The 17,313-nt window shown below is 36.3% G+C and overlaps 1 protein-coding gene and 1 long non-coding RNA gene across 4 annotated transcripts; one reads left to right on the forward strand and one right to left on the reverse strand.

Annotated features, from left to right (window-relative positions):
- Positions 1-393: 393 nt before the first annotated feature.
- nr2f2 (nuclear receptor subfamily 2, group F, member 2) lies at positions 394-10,271 on the reverse strand. Of its 3 annotated transcripts, none has more exons than XM_051134372.1 (3): positions 9,804-10,271; positions 4,432-4,959; positions 394-2,530 (listed from the first exon to the last, which is right to left on the reverse strand). In XM_051134372.1, the coding sequence occupies exons 1-3, from the start codon at positions 9,841-9,843 to the stop codon at positions 2,256-2,258; spliced, it is 843 nt and encodes a 280-aa protein (XP_050990329.1). In that variant the 5' UTR covers positions 9,844-10,271; the 3' UTR covers positions 394-2,255. The 3 variants fall into 3 exon arrangements, with proteins under 3 accessions (XP_050990329.1, XP_050990328.1, XP_050990327.1); XM_051134371.1 differs by lacking the exon at positions 9,804-10,271 and adding an exon at positions 5,991-7,225; XM_051134370.1 differs by lacking the exon at positions 9,804-10,271 and adding an exon at positions 5,991-7,225 and having other exon boundaries at positions 4,432-4,977.
- Positions 8,897-14,865, forward strand: LOC127180385 (uncharacterized). Its single transcript, XR_007829632.1, has 2 exons — positions 8,897-9,380; positions 14,410-14,865. It is a non-coding gene; the product is annotated as an uncharacterized LOC127180385 (long non-coding RNA).
- The last annotated feature ends 2,448 nt before the right edge of the window (positions 14,866-17,313 follow it).

Raw genomic sequence — 17,313 nt, forward strand, 5'->3', positions numbered from 1 at the left:
CATTGAAAGCCTTTTGATTTCAAATTCATAAATTATAATTTAATACCAAGAACAAATTTACAGCAGAATGCTTGTTTACAATAAGCTAACACAAACAAACAAGAATTGTTTTCAACTATAAACTTCCACACACACTCACGTATATCACTTGCAATTAATAATAATCAATAATAATAAAAAAGTATCTATACGTTATCAATACCCTGCAGTAATATATTTTATATATTTATATAAAAACGTGGGTCAGTTTAAACTGTTCATAATTACAATCATGTATCATTCACTGGTCCATATGTGGCAGAGAACAGCCCAAAATAACTGTTCAATCAACTACACAATATGATCCCTTTTTATCCAATCACAACATGGTGTCTTGTGTGTTGAAGAAAAGCCTCAAAACAAGGACGAAATTGCAAGCTTTCACACATACACACACAAGGCATCTGTTACAGACCGAAAAGGAGCAGAACACCAAGTCAAAATAGCCACCCCTTTCCAAACCAGCTCACCCTGTTAAGTGTCAACCTATCGTCGAACATTTTTTTCCATTTTTTTTTTGTCTTTTTAAATACAAGGGCTAGTGTACTGAATGCACAGATTATATCTATACAGTCAAAAACATTTACATTTATATATATATATATCAAAGGTAAAATAGGTTAGCGACCTGTGGCCATGCATTCACAGTCTAAATACATGAAAAAGAAAGGAAGAAAAAAAAAAACATTTGTCTTAATATGTATGTACATTACAAACAGAACTTTCAGTGCTACTAGCTAAGTCTGTCACTCATTTGAAGACATTTGTATTACCGAAAAAATTGGCAACCACAGTTTTATTCTTAATCACATATACGTTGTATAAAGAAAAAGTCCTTGAAATGAATTGACCTATATTTACAAGAATACTGCCTCTACTTGTGTTTTTTTCCCTCAAGTGAAATGAACAATTATAAGACTTACTTTGTAAATTCTAAGCGTGTTCCCCATGGTGTATAGACTTCAGTAACCGTTAATAACACATTTGCGCTGTACAGGCACTTTAATGCTTTAAGTGTTGAGGGACATTTATAGGGACGTCTTATTAATACTGCTGCTTTATCATTAAAAGAATGATGACCCATCATTTCCCCCACGTTCAGAATACAGTTTACTGTGGCAAAACACTTGAGCGAGAATTCGCATGGGCGCAACTTAAGGTGGGTTCTTGCAATACATCTGAAAATATTAAGTGGGGTTCTCCTTAAGTGTAAAATCAAACACGTTGTTCTACTATTTGATTTACAACCTGACGACCATTCGCGAACCCAAATATTAAAAAATGGAGGCAGGTCATAATTCTCAACCAATACGATGAGATTTTGCAAATACTTTTGTGGCGCGTATAACTAACTGATAGTTTTTGCAGAATGGGGTATTGCTCCTGCATCCATTTTGGGGGATAATGATTTAGGGCTGTCTACATCAGTTAGAAGAGTGGTGTAAGACATTGGAACATTACTAGTGCTCTGGCATTTTGTGTATGTAAGTTTGAGTTGATCGTAAAAATAAATCCCTACTCTTGTTCATTAAGGGACATCAATAGAGTAAGTGCGCTTGCAGCATTAAGCATAGCCTATATTGCTGTGGATTTAGTTTTAATTCTCGAATTCTCGAAGAACGTCTTTACATTACTGAACTGTTTTAGAAGAAGCCATGGTTATTAGAAAAAAATAAAATGAAATAAAATAAAAAATAAAAAACAACAACTGCATACTACAGAATCACATAGGCCGGTTTGGAACCAGGAAGGAGGAACAAAAATTACAAAAACAGCTATAGATACATGGACACAGGACAATAAAGCAATTTGGAAAAAAATAACTTTTTTCTTCTCCTCTTAATCTTTCCAAATTGTCGCTTAAATGCACTTTATAGTTTTGCTGTCCCAGAAAAGATTATGAAAATCCTTGAATTGTTTTTCTTTTGCCTTTTTTCCTTTTGTATTAATTTTAGTGGGTTATTTATTTATTTCTTCATTTTTGCATTTATTACAAAAAAACAACAAACAAACAAAAAACATTAGAACAAACTGTTCAGAATGACACTGGGAGCAATCTCTGGATTTCGAGGCTTCACTGAATGTCTCAATTTTAAAATTCACAGTCATTGTATGAAAGTCTTTCTTCGTGAAAGTAAACTCGTGTAACAGCCGTTTCCTTCTACAAAAGAAGCGCTAACTATTGTAGTCACAGCCCCTTTGATCATTCCTTCTGCCTACTGAATCGACATGTAAGGCCAGTTAAAACTGCTCCCCGACAGCAACATATCCCTGATGAGGGTTTCAATTGGGGTTTTACCTACCAATCGGACGAAAAATAATTGCTCTATGACCGAAGACGAGACTGTACGGAGAGAGGGCAAGCGCAGTAATAACTTCCCAAATCGAGTTGGCTGGTTGGGATACTGGCTCCGAACGTACTCCTCCAGAGCGCACTGGGACTTCTCTTGCAAACTTTCCACATGGGCCACATCTGACAGGCCACAAGCATCTGTAAGGAATGGAGAGATAATCAAATGTTTATTACATCAACTCGACACCTGGACCATCCATTTACAAAACGACAAGCCACACTACAGTAACGCATACTATTTCATTGAACTTTGCTATTACGTCAGTACATACACATTGTACATCACAATATATAGCATGTAGCCTAACTAACACAATTCACAAAACACAATCCTTTTTAAAAATCATACGCGCCATACGAGTTAACTTTAGTTTTTACGTTCGAATTCATATAGGCCTACCTTACGATATACTTATATAGTTTTATACTCTGCAGTTCTGCTGGTAAGCATTTTTAAAAGAGGGCTAATTGAGTAAACATTCCAGCGTACCAGTTGTTTTAAAGCTTTTGAATCGTGACTTAAGTTATCCCCATAAAAAAGGACCATTTAGCAGCATGTGGGTCATACTATTATGGCAAAAAGATAAACAGAAGGACAATATATACATATATACAAAATGTTAAGAGGTAAAAGGATGAAGCGCAAGCGTATTATACCGTATTATTATTATTATTCTGAACATTTATATACTAAGCACACCCTTTAATCCCAAACTTTTAAACCATATTGAAAGCCGTTTTTAAAGAACGCCAGCAAACTCGAAGAGCAAAATATCCACAAGAGGTGGGATAAGACTTTAAATCAATAAGGTGATTGCAAAATGCTGCCCTACATGACATGAACTTTTAGAAGTGTAATGTTAACAACAGTTCCGGTAATATTTCTTCTTTTAAGTTTTGATTCATTTTTATGTTATAGTTGTAGGGAACATTATCTGTGAAGGAAGCAAAACAGTGTATTTGCATTCTGGGGCAATCTTTATTGTGCAACTGGTACTAAAGCTTTCCCAGTCATAAATTTCTGACAGAATATATTCGCCATGAAGTTTTAAATCTGTAAAACTTTTTCGCTTTAGCTCTGTGATACACAAATAAAGAAAGGAAGTCAGGGTCATGACCCAGTTCTGGAACGAGTCCAGCATGTGTCTTGGATCCCTAGATCATCCTAACAAAACAAGGAAGAACTGTGAGCTTTTAACAACGCACAAAAATCTTTTGTCGACCGCCACGATATAGGACAATTAAACAAATCTAGCCATCGGTGTTTATGGCAAAGTGAAAATATCTATCAATTTAAACTATCGGCTCCAGTGGAAAGCTGGGCTGTGATATGTGTAAACGGAGCATTAGGCCTTTCTTCCCTTTCCTACAGCCTCACCCCCTCCCTTCGAGCATGACATCCTTAATATCTGTCATTGCAAATAAATACAAATAATTGATTGCCCTTCAAGATCTTATTATGTTGACGTATTGTGAAACTACAACAAAATATGAATAAAGCTACAATTTAGACTTTGTGAGTCGATAGTGTTTCTTTTCCTACATTGTTTGTATTTACATTATTATTGCTATTTTTTTTAATCAAGAATACATAGCTAATAGACGCTATAGGTAAACTTATATTTTACAAAATTTTGAATGCGTATAAATAATAGTTTTTATGTACTGCTGGCTGTCACAAAATATTAATTGTTTCACCATTTAATTTTTAAAGGAGCTTAAGTGTTAAAATAAATTCTTAAGCGTTAAATATAATTGCTGTACTATATTGACGATACGTCCAAGACTTTAAAAACGATTAGTGAGAAGAAATAATTTTCCTAATTTTACTTGTTCACTGAAATTATTATCAGAGAGCTCTGCAAAATATATACACTTACGTGCCTATTACGAGGTGCTTATTAAAATAACGTTTACAGATAAATAGGATAAAACTAGCACACATACGGTTTTCTAGATTTTTTAAAAAATAATCCACGTTTCTTTACTGTACAAACACAGTGAAATATAAAATAGATGTTTAGAAAATGAAAACTTACCTGAAGTGAATAAAACGATGGCCTTTAAACAGCTGTATTCAGCAGAGTCAACGTGCAAAGCTTTGAGCTTTTCTACTTGTTCTTGGAAGATCCTAATGTGGTCCATAAAGGCGACCACTCTGTCCGCAGACATGGGGGAGGCATGGAGCCCAGCCGCCGCCAGAAGTGGAGCCACATGGAGCGGCATGGAGCACTGAGCAGCGTTGAGCACAAACAACTCACTCCAGGTCAACCTCAAAAGGGCAACCTGGTCGGTAATTTGGAGGTCTGGGAAGAAGGGAATATTCCTGGCCCACTCTACCGCACTAAACAGCATCCTGGCTGCCAGTTCACAAATGTTCTCGATGCCCATGATGTTGTTGGGCTGCATGCATTGACTGCCATACCGAGAAGTTGGGTAGGGCTCCGCTCGTAGTAGTAGAGAGATATATCCGGATAAGTAGGAATGGCAGTGCAGTGGGTCCCCATTTGTCAAGGCGAACTGACCATGGTGTGGCTGTGTGGGTGGCATCCGTCCCCTTTGCACGGCTGCAGTAAAAAGAGAAACTGTAGATATTGATGCTTGAATTCTACAACAACAAAATATAGCTTGACCTTGTTTCTACTTCACTTGGTGTGTTGTTGCCACACAATTTGTTTACAGAACTACACCAATTGCATTAATACAATCAATTATTATGTCACCTGACACGTGCAGAACTTTAAGACTATCAGTGTGGCCTCCATGATTCTACTGTTAAGTCTAATAATAATAAAACAAATAAATAAAAAAATAAACTAGGTTCACGATATGCTCACAATAATATTCTGCACCGTGCACTGTACACACAGAAAATAATTATAGTCAAATCCTATGCTTTACTTAACAGAAAAATAGATATTGGCAATTGTTTAAATTTTGGTGTACTTGTCAAATAATTTGTGTTTCACAGTAAACAACACGAGTCCAGTGAATACATGCACAAAGAAAGACATGAATGCTAACCCTTAACCTATTTAGCTAGCGACAGAGTCAGTTCTGCTCTCTATTGAGAATATGCGAGCGAACTGGCTGTCTGGCGGAACGTTTATTCAAATAAACACTAACATAAGCTCAACAGTGATTATTTTTTTACTTTATATCGGAGAAGAGCAATGTAGATTGCGGTCGATCTGGAGACCCTAGCCTAGTGTGTGTGTGTGTGTGTGTATGTGATTTTGACGCTGCCTCCTCATACTCCCTCGCCATAACGGCACGGCATATCTGCAGTGATATTATTTAAAAAATCAAGACGAATGCTGGTGTTTTCGTCTCCGAATAAAAGTGGTGATCTGTTTAATGTTGCGAACATGTAAAATGCGAAATAGTCGCTTGAGAGAGTGTGTTCATTATTCGAGCATTACGGGCGCCGTGATACCGCTCAGACTCGAGCGCTATAGGCGGTTCCTTCGCGTGCTGTGGTCGGGCAGACTGAGGGAGAAGAGTCGGGGATAAAATACAGGGGGACGTAACATGCACGGTTTAATCAGGCTAAATACAAAAGACAAAGACAGCAGTAAAACAACAAAAATCCGAATACCTTCCCGTCTCATGCCAACTTTGAGGCATTTTTTGAGGCGGCAGTACTGACACTGATTGCGATGGTGCTGGTCAATGGGACAATTCCTGTTGGCACGGCATGTGTAAGTGAGGTTCCTTCGTACGCTCCGTTTGAAAAAGCTTTTACACCCCTCGCAAGTGAACTGGCCATAGTGTTTGCCGCTGGATTTGTCCCCGCAAACCACACACTCTATGTGCTGTGGTTGCTGCTTTTCCGACTGACTCTGCGTCGTCTGGTTCGTCGGGGTGGACTGTGTGTTGTTGTTCGGGGGTCCTTGAACGGGTGTCTGAGGGGTCGGAGGGGCAACCTGAGAGGCCGTCAGACCCAGCTGGCCTGGTTGAGGGGTTGGAAGGGATAGTCCTCCTTGGGCTTGCGATGAGAGGGTGCCCTGGGTCTCGGCCACATCGTCCTGGGAGCCTCTCCACACTACCATTGCCATATCTATCAGTCAACGTTAAAAAAACTTTTTGTTCCCCGTTTTTGGTTTCGGAATGCTTTGTTTCAAAAAATAACAACGCAGCACGGTGCCTTTATCACTTAGGAAGGTAAAATAAATAATTCAGGATCGGCACGGTCGCTTAGAGTCTGAATGTCCGTTCAAAGTTGCGCACCGACGACAAACAGTAGTCTATTTCTTGACTGAAATCGCGTTACCTGGCATGTGGTTAAAACTGAAGCAAAGACAAGCCGAATAGCAGCCTTGCTCTTAGAGGCCAAGTCCAGGGGCACTTGCAGTCATCCATCCAGTAAACCCATCAAGGAAAAAATGGGAAATAAACACGGCGGAAGAAGATACGAACAGAGCAGGACAGATAACTTCACGTGTGTAGCGATGTTCGGACGCACAGAAACACACAGCTTTCAACGATACTTGCGACACGCGAGAAGTTCCAGCGTAAAGTCTTGAAGAAAACCAACAACTGGCAAAAAAATATTGCCGCTTCTTCCTTTTCTTCAGATGAGGTAGCGCTAGCAGCCGCGCGCAGTTGCAGCCTGTGCTCGAGTCAAATATGAAGTCAACTCTCCGGCAAGCAGGACTGATAATAAAACAAAAAGATCACAACCTATAGAACCTCCTTCATGCGCGTAAAAATAATAAGAGAGAGAACAGAGAATCAAAGTGATCAAATATGTTAAAAAGGGGGAGGTTAGGAAGTGACTGCGATTTGTAGGCGCTGGGCTGGCAGAATGCTTTCTCTCTGATCAGCTCACTGAGCTCTCTATATAGTGAACTTTGACACGACTGCTGCAACTTAGCACACGTTACCATGGAGATGAGTTGCCATATATGGAAAGTGACTGTGTTTGACTGGTCAGAGCTCACGGACCTCCCCCTGAACCCTATTGGCTAGTCGGCACTTGTGCTACTTGGTTCTTTGCCAAAGCCAGGAATAAGGGTCGAGGAGCCGCTTGGTCCTAAAGAGAGTAGAACACAGTTCGATGGAAGAATGATCGCAATATATGTGTTCTTTATTTTTATTTATTTGAATTAAAATCCACGATTGCCGTATCTTTTAAAGCCGCTTTACACACCACACAGGTCCGAGGTTTTAAAAAAATATTCAGTATGATGCAAATTGAAATGTTATTTTAAAAAAAAATAATAGGCTACCATCCCTCTTATGTGACAACAACAACAAAAAAATAATAATATCTTTGTAATAATGATATTTCTGTCATTTAGATTTTTGATTTTTCAGTGTATGTTACATGCAATGCATAGGCTACCTTTTTGTTACAATTACATAGACTGGGCGCAACGTATATGATTTGGTCAGTTTCATTAATCCATTTATCTGCATTAACGCCTCGTTATAAATCACATAACTGCGTATCATTTATCAAGTCAATAATGTACTGACAAATGCATTTTAAACACAGACCGTCCACGGGGGAACAAGCAATTTACGCGAAAGCCTACTGGTGTAAGTTTGAGTACTTACAATGTAATATGTCGAAAATATATACGAAACTCTACTTTGTCAGCAATAAAGGTTAAAAATCTTGCTAAATTCATTGAAAATCAACAAGAGTCACTGTGTGCAAGCTATATTTTCTGTGAATATTGCAGTAGTTTAATTCTATCAGAACATGAATAGTTTTCATATTTACGTTGCGTTTGTTTTATATACCAACCCAGTAATTTTGTCCAAAATACCTATTGTATTGGCGTATTACGTATAGGTCTTTAACTTTAACTCGAATGACTTTACGTACATATGTCTTCAGAATCCAAAAAAGATATTTGATGATTACTGACGTTCAAACCGTTATTCATACAATTTACAGGCTTACTTAAGGAAATCAGCACCGATTGCCACATATGCTATTGTTTTCTTCCGTTCTAATCATGACTACTAGCAATAAAGAGATGAATATTAGTTTCTCTTTTTTTTTTTTTTTTTTTGGAAAACTTATAATACATTGATTTATTCCTACGTGTATCGAAGGTCAAACGGCCCTCAGTACAGTATATTTTTATGCAGAGATTGCATTCAGCGAGCTATCATATAACAAAAGAGAATTTTAGGATTACTGTGCTTTTAGGGCCTTGGCATGCTACAAATATCTTACTCAGTGAAGTTAATAAAATATGCCACATCTTCATCTAATGCATCACTGTGTTTTTTAATTTTTTTTAAAAAAACATTAAAACGTTAAAAAAAAATCATGCAAACATAAGATGAATGATGCTCATTGACAAAGCAGAAGCCCAGAAGTCTTATGTTAATTGCCATAGATGTTCACTGGGAGCCTCGGGGTGGTCAATTGAGGTGTCTCCCTTTTCGCTCCTCGGGTTATAAGTCAGAGCACATTTTTTTCAAAAGCACGCTTGTTGAAGTCTACTTTCTGTATCACCAGGGGTTGTCGGAGTTGGGTCCACTGCAAAACGTACAGTGCTAAATCACAGCATATGCTGCCTCGGAGGAAAATGCTGAAGACTGGACGTACAACAGTATATGGGCGCCCCCTAGCGTTTGGATTATTTCTGCTGAAATCGCTCTTTAAGGTGGAAGAGCCATCTTAAATGGAAACTACATCGGTCGCTCGCCTCTCACATACACCAAAGTAACATGCGCCTATTTTAATCTGATTAATGCTTTTGAGATTTCCTTCTAATTGACTTGGACGTTGCAGAGGTGCGCGTGTAGGTCTCTTCCACACGTTTTCTCCACAGTGTTGTTCACGCACGGGAGTATTGCAGCGTTTCGGTTAATTTTGGCCAGTTTATTGAAACGATCAAAAGTGAGCACCGTACCTCATCTCTGACCATTCAAAAGCCTGTATGTGAACAAGACAGCCGAAAGCAATACCGCAGAAGTAAATTATAGCGTACCGATGTAAAGTGGATTTTACTCCAAGATCAAGGTAAGTGTTCGTATTTTTACACTCTAACTTGCTAAGCCACGAATGTCTCGTATTTGTTTTTTCTTTTTTAAAGCAAGAATACGACTAGAAAAGACGCACAGAGAGACATGCATGCAACACACCAACATCACTTCTCTAATATCAGCAAAATTATAGACAAAGACCAAAAAGAAAGACATAATAATAAAATAAAAAATAAAATAATGCGTATTAACTTGCGGTGATTATATAATGAATGGAATGAGTGTTCCGCTCAAGGATGCGTTTGCTGTAGATGCATGTTCATTTTAAAATTATTTTAATCAATATTGTGAATGAATTCACAACACAAAAAACAACCAGGTTCACTTTAACATACATATTCCAAAAAATATGTACATGCTAAGTGATGTTTGACTCTCAACAATTATAGCCCAAACATACCAAATGCATATGACGTTGATTCGTCTTCCCCGTGATGCATCCTCTCCTATATGAAAAAATATACTTAGTCTTCTCTTTCAGTGCGACTTAACCCTCTGTTTGGAAGTGGAATCAACGTTTCCTCTTCCACTGACGGATTTATACACAAAAATGCGGCTCTCTGTTTATTTGAATGATTACTAAAACTTTAGGGAGGGAAAAAAGACAAACCGACAAGCAAAATCGGTCAAACTTTTCAGCGACGCTTAAATCACATGTTACTATTTAGTACATATCCTAATAGAAGGACAGTCGTGTTGATGACTTTGAAGATGGAGATTTTTTGTTTTGATTTTGCTTTAAAAAAAAAAGTCAGAAGATGCTCCTGTGCGCCTTTTTCTTTTCCACAGAAGGTAAAAAGCCTCCTTAGTGCAGCTGCTTTGTGTGGGCTGTGTGATTGGGGGAGGGAGGGGGTGAAGTCAGGAGAGACACCTGTCTGTTTATGTGCAAACTAGTAACAGTGATATGCCTTTGTCGCTTTTTCAATGGTTAAGTCCAAAGTGAGGACTTTATTAGATCAATGAATTTCTATAATTGATGTAATAAACCTTTACCGTTATGTAAATATTGTTTTAATATATCATTAACTTCATGAAGAGACACAATCATAAATCTACAAGAACGCACATGAGAACATCCCATCAATACGGGTTTGATACGTAGACTGCTGGTGTCTGAATAAAAACAAAGCAAACAGCACTTCAAAAAAAGCTGCTGGTAGCATGCAGTCATAATACGTCTTTAAGCTAAAGCCTACTGCATTCACAAGTGACGTCAAATTGCCGTATAGCAGACAATTATGGTTGAAGTAGAGTAATTCCGTCAATGCCTAATAGGTTTTAAGAGTTGTGTACGCATGGCGCTGTAATTGTCTATTCTGCTATGCCAACTGTAGCTAGATACACAGGAGAGTCAAGTTTCAGGACTAAGTAGTAGCTAATATATTTAAATACAATCTAGATTAACAAAGTGTCATACATACACAACCATTCAATAGGCATTTAAACAATAAATAAATAAACAAACGCACGCATGTATTCATGCCACATTATTTAAAGCCTACCAGCATTTCCAACGCAAAGCCGTGAAGACACTGAATTATATTAATATGCAGTCTCAATACAAAAACCTCAAATGTGACACACGTAGCTAATTACATGACGTACATTTCATGAAAATCCCCAAAACAAAGTTTTATTCTCTAGGTTATTTGTTCCACCTCTGAAAGATCACAAAATAAAAGCAAACGCCACTAGCAACCGAGCAGAAATGAATCACTTTGCACTTAAAAATAATCTACAATCGTTGTTGCGCTGAAGGGACTTTGGACAAGAGCCGTTTTCAAGTAACTTGATGTTGATCAGTAAAGTGCAAGCAAAGTCGTCCTGGTACATTTATCATTGTAAAACGCACTGCACAAGAAAGAGTCCTCACACACAGAGCTCAGCAAGCGTCCACACACACAATAGCGCTCCCCCATCGGGACCTCCATCGATTAGGACGAGACACTACACTAAATATTTACTGATCACACACAAATAGCAGGATCTTTAACGATTTTCCATGGCTGGGACGCGAAGAAAGGGGTAAATCACTTTATTATTGTTTGTAAAGTAAAGTACGCACGCTGGGACACGGGTGTGTAAGATGTGACTCCTGTAAGAGGAGTTATACGCGAATAAATCGATAGACATTGAATAAGCAAAGCCAAATATCCAACCCGCAGCAAATATCTCAGTCATCAGCCGACTGCATATTAAACTAAACGTTAAACATTAAAAGAAACAGCTCAACTCTGCTTGATGAACTAGTATATAACATGTTATATCGAACACAAAAATATACTTTTTTCTTAGTTTTTATTAAACACTCACGGTACATTTATTTTGTATTAAGTCGCGGACATGATTTTCAAAAGCTTTGCGAGCGCAGGTTTAGGCGCAGGTGTCTATTGCGCTTTGATGGGTTGGAAGAGGAAAGTTCACCCTAATCTTATCGCTGCCTCCACCGTATCCTTCAAGCAAGAGATAGAGGGAACCTGACCCTCGGGTCACTGAGATCCCGGCCTGATTAACCCTTACGGACCCAGCACGGAGCAAAGGTTAACCAGGCTAATCAACACGAGGAGACTGATTAAGGCGAATCTGAAGTCAGAAATACATAAATATCAATTATTTTAAATATATAACTATTACCGACAAATGTAATAAAATAGCATCTCACAAATTTTAAGTTATTATGGATAATTGGATGCATCATGCTAATGAAGAACTGGCATGTTTAGGCTTCAAGATGATCATATTACACCAAGACGTAACACTGGTCTCTATAATTTAGTTTTAACTTTTATTATTATTGTTGTTGTTGTTATTATTATTATTATTAATTATTATCGCTGCTGAATGCTGACCTGTGGTTTTCATTCCTGGTCCTGGGAAGCCACAGCACTGCACATTTTGTCTCTCTGATTTAAAGGATTGAAAACCACTGGATCAGACGGTGTGGTTTAAAACGTGTCCAAACGAGCAAGTAATAGACCTGTCAGCTGGTGTGGTTGCAGTCTATATAGCACATCTGTTGTGACGGTGAAGCGTTTTCTGATATTTCGCAGTAATTAGCAATTACAATTCTCTTGGCCAAAACAACAATAAATTTGCGTTTGCAAATTAGCCTTTTTTATTGATTTTACTAGATGTAAAGGAAGCATTATTAATTTATTTTCAGACTGATTACACTTGTGAACACACAATGTGCACATATTCTTGCTTTGAAATTGATGTCTATTAGTATCTCAAATATGAGTATAAATAACACCAATATTTGTAATGCTATTGAACCTTTTATTTTATTTACATAAACTAATTAAGTATAAACATTTTTTAAATACACCAACCTCACAAAGTCAGTAGAAAAAAACTTAGCCTGTCAACTTTCTGACATTGTACATGACAGATAACATGTTTTCATAAACTAAATATATTTCTAATAGTGGATGCAGTCTGAACTTTCACTAAAGCAATTAAATTATGCCTGCTGGCACTATTGCTCAGTTCCATCTGTATGTGTATTTTTACTACTAAAAAGAAAGACACTTCAGCATGTTTAAAATCTGATTATGATTATTCTCAATACATTAATCCAAAATAACACAGAAAACTTTTGAAGTATTTTCTCACACAATCCTGCTGTTTTTATTGTTTGTCATTTAAATGGATCTAAAAAACTCCCCTTGACATATTCTTCCAACTCATTGAAGAAAATCTCATATCGGTTACGGGCAAATTGAATAGGATTATGGTTTTATTCTCTACAGAAGCCTGGCTCTGTGCCCAAATATGGTGTAATTTGTTCAGCATTACCTTCAGTCTTAAAACAACACCATTGCCCTGGGAATTCAGAAGACTTACTGCTTCTTCACAGGACGAGAAGTTCTCGCTATGTATTTCACTCTAAGACAAGAACATGGACCAATTGTTGCCACAGTCCATGAAAAAAGATCTTATGAACATATAGCCTACACCCATATAGCCTAGACTTCAAAATGTAACTGTGTGGGAAGTCTTTCAGTGTCCTTTTCTTGTTTCATATAGCGTAGCAATAATACCAGACTGCAGCGAGACTGAAGGGATACTCATGACTTGTTACATAAAGTGTTGTTGTGGAATTGGACTAACTGTACTATAGAATAAAAGATAAAGAAGATATAAAGATAAAAAATAAAATATTTCAAAACTAACTTCTGTCATTAACCTGATATGATGCACCCGCAGTATGTGATAAGGGATTGTGTAAATTGTTCGCCATATGCTGTCAACCTATAACAGGCAGAGTATGATTATGAATGAAGATTTCAAAGTGATTATTTCTATTTGTATTCCACAGTTGCGCTGTGTTGTATGCATGGCATTAGCAAATATTTTTGTTGGTTCTTACTATGCATACACCGTCTTTGATTGCAAGCTATGACATTAATGGAAGGGTCACAAAAATAATCATTGATAAATTTGCAAATTTATGATTTTTCATACATTTTTATAAGAAAGGAAAATAGTTATTTAATCAGATTTTTGGCAATTAAATTCTTATCAAAAACTCCCTTTGCTGTAAGTGTGTGTACAAGTCTCTGTGTGATTGATTCATTCAATTGGAGCAGGTTACCCTCTCCCTGTCTATTTCTGTTTGCCCTAAGGGCCAATCTAAGAAGCCAGCAGAATCATGATAGATCACAGAGTTCGATTCTCCAATGATGGATTACAGTGTCAATTTAAACAGCAAAAGCTTAATTTGTTTAAATAATCTCGACTGAATGGCACATTTCCATTTTCCACATTAAAATCAAAATACCTTGTGTAACAAAAAATGTGATGCAAAAAATATATATTTACATGCTATATTTATATATGTATGTTATTAGTATTGTGCATTTATTTTTTAAATTTAATCATCATCATATTCATCCTTTGTTGGTCACTTTACATACCCTAAATAAGTACAAATGAGACACAATATAGGCATAATTTTGTTTCTACTGACTACTTAAACTATAATCAACTGTTCGAAACTATAGGTAGAATGCGACGTTCTGGCAGACTAGCTGTGCATTGTCTCAGACCTCTGCAGGACTGTGACGAGGGCAGAGGACACGGCCGCTGTGGGAACTAAAGAATGCTGAGTGGTGACGTTGACATCAACACCAATGCATGATGGGAGGAAGAACTTCACGCCAAGATCTCACAATGACAAAGCAGGGAAGGTAGGCCTTAATATATGCTTTTGAACCACTGGAGCAACTAACCTGTAATAGATTCTTTTATAGGCAAATGGATCATTGGCTCCAGTGACAACGACAGCTTGAAATCAACTATGTACGTATTGTAATTCTGTGAATACTGTTATGATGTATGATTAAATAATGCAACTCGGTGAGAAGCAGCATTGTATTTTTCTAAAGATGGATGCATTGAAAGAAAATCTTAGAAATGTTTAATTATCAGCAGAAGTAAATAAACATGGGTCTTATATACATGTTGTTTGTTATTATTAAACATAGTTTACTATCTATCTATCTATCTATCTATCTATCTATCTATCTATCTATCTATCGTTTATGTGCATTTACATAAAAAGTACATCTTTATCCATATGAGGGATTCGTCCTCATACCTTTCTTGTGAAGTCTACAGCACTCCAATTTTAAATATAAAACTTTAGTGAAAAATATCATTTCGAAAAAATAACAATGTTGGTTATAGCACAGCTCTAAATCTTTATTTAATGTGGAGCTGTAACTGACGTTTTTATAGCAAAAATTACCATAAAAGTTTCCATTTCTTTAGCTGTTATGAACAATTATAGATAGACATTATTTTCCACATATACTCTTCTGCATTTACTGTACCAGTCTGGATTTAATCACCGGCCACTAGACTAAACCCAAGTTATTAGGGAATATAAATGTTTTCAAAAGTAATCAAACAGCCAAAGCAGAAGAAAAGAGATGAGAAAGACAGAATGAGGGGGAGAGAGAGAGTGTACTTGCTGTCTGTAATTGAAAGCAGCTTGTTTTCTAATGTGGATTACTGAGACGTGGGTAAAAGTTTGCGTTCGCACTTACACCTCACATGCTTCAGAATATATTACGAGAAGTATTTTTGAGAAAAACTGATGTTGACACTAAAGTCTTCATGAAAGCGTGTGGGATTAAGCTATTTAGGCACACGTATCTTTATTTAACCCTTTTGTAAAAATGAAGTCCTAAAGTTTAATTATTTGACTTTTGGAGTACGTAATGGCACATTTGAAACAAAACAGCTAAAATGCCACTTTAACAGTACTAGATACAAAAACTGTTTGCAAGAAATGAAGTCATTAACATCACAGATGATCTTGTCACTCAGCTGATCCAGATCATGCAAATAATATAGTCTTTCAAGTTAAAGAAATATAAGCAGATACAACACTAATTAGTATGTTTTTAACATAGATTTGAACATTTTAATTTTGAATTCAACTAACAAATGAAGTTTTCATGTACACAGACAACTAATAAGGTACAACAGGGCTAAAGGCGCATCCTAAATAAAAATGTGCTTTTCACTGCACTCAAAGTGTATATATACACATTTGTATTGAACATTTATGGAGCAACAGATTTTGTGCGAAAATAAATCATACAAGTCATTCATTTTGTTTAAAAATCTTTAAATATACACACAGGGTAAAAGGCTTACAGTATTGATACAAATATTTTAGCTAAAATACTGTTTTTTTGTTTGTTTGTTTTGTTTTGTTTTTTTGTTAATACTTGTTCAAAACAACCACTTTAGCAAAGTTTGTACTATTTTCTGCTTATTTTGATAAATACAAAAATTCATTTTGTTCAATAAATATACTGTCATTAAAATAGGTTAATATAAAACATATTTAAAAAAACAGAAACAAAATCATTTTAAAACGTAAAGATTCTGAAAGCATTAAAGGAAATCCCATAGTAATTAAATATAGATTTACAGTAGTAATAAGAAATAATATTTTATTATTTGATATCATTAATATCATGTTTTTAAATACGATGGTTTCATTCTAAACATGGTGATTATCTCTAAGATGGGCACCCAACATAATATATAATATTTACCATCTGAATCTAACAATGTCATGTCAACAAATGGAAAAGTCAGCCTTCTATTAATTATCGTGTTAATTATTGTGCTTTTTAGGCACAACAGCAGGAGCGCTTTTTATCCCAAATACAATACTTTTTACATATTCTTTTGTTATTTAAACTGCTGCTTAAATTATCTCAAACAAATCTGGAAATCATTAAGAAGACTTTTGTCTCAAGACATATTCAAAAAATTAACGATTCTTATCTACAACATTTTTAAAAACACTAAATATTCAATCAAGCAAGCACAGAATCGACGTTGCGCTGCTGCCTGTGATCGCATCAAAGATCAGGCAAATTTGCACGTGTATCTTGAAAAGCGGATGTTTTGGAAAGTGCTACACCACGTTTTTCTGCCATCTAGTGTTTTAGAGGAAAATAATATCAAAGGCACCTTTTACCCCTGGGTGCCTTTAGCTATATAAACACATATTTTGTGTTTTGTTTGTTTTGTAAAAACTTAAATAAAAAAGTTGTAGTAATTAAAACAAAGATTATTGGAGTACTTTTTAACAGAAAGTAATATTTCAGTCACTCTAGTTCAAAATTTCACATGCTGTAAATATTTGTGAAATCTGCTAGCAATTTCAGATAATTTTTTTTTGTTTTTTTTTTTAATCAGTGCATTAAAAACTCACTAAATGCAAATGTAGCTGCTTAATCGGAAATCCTTTACTAAAATATGCCAGCAATGTACATAGATTCATATATAAATATATTAAATGTAAGAAAGAATGGAGACAGCAAACAGAGCTAGTGCGAGAAATGAACTAAACCACACACACTGGCAGTGGTAAGGCAGAG

The sequence above is a fragment of the Labeo rohita genome, chromosome 18 (genome assembly GCF_022985175.1).
Source record: "Labeo rohita strain BAU-BD-2019 chromosome 18, IGBB_LRoh.1.0, whole genome shotgun sequence".
NCBI classification, from domain to species: Eukaryota; Metazoa; Chordata; class Actinopteri; order Cypriniformes; family Cyprinidae; genus Labeo; species Labeo rohita.

Bases quoted from the DNA above. Each gene is read 5' to 3' on its own strand.
- nr2f2 (XM_051134370.1), bottom strand. From the start codon at position 6,450: ATGGCAATGGTAGTGTGGAGAGGCTCCCAGGACGATGTGGCCGAGACC. The intron at 4,978-5,990 runs GTATTCGGATTT...CAATATCTACAG, and splicing joins AGTTGGCATGAGACGGGAAG to TTTCTCTTTTTACTGCAGCC. The intron at 2,531-4,431 runs GTAAGTTTTCAT...CATTCCTTACAG, and splicing joins CATCGTTTTATTCACTTCAG to ATGCTTGTGGCCTGTCAGAT.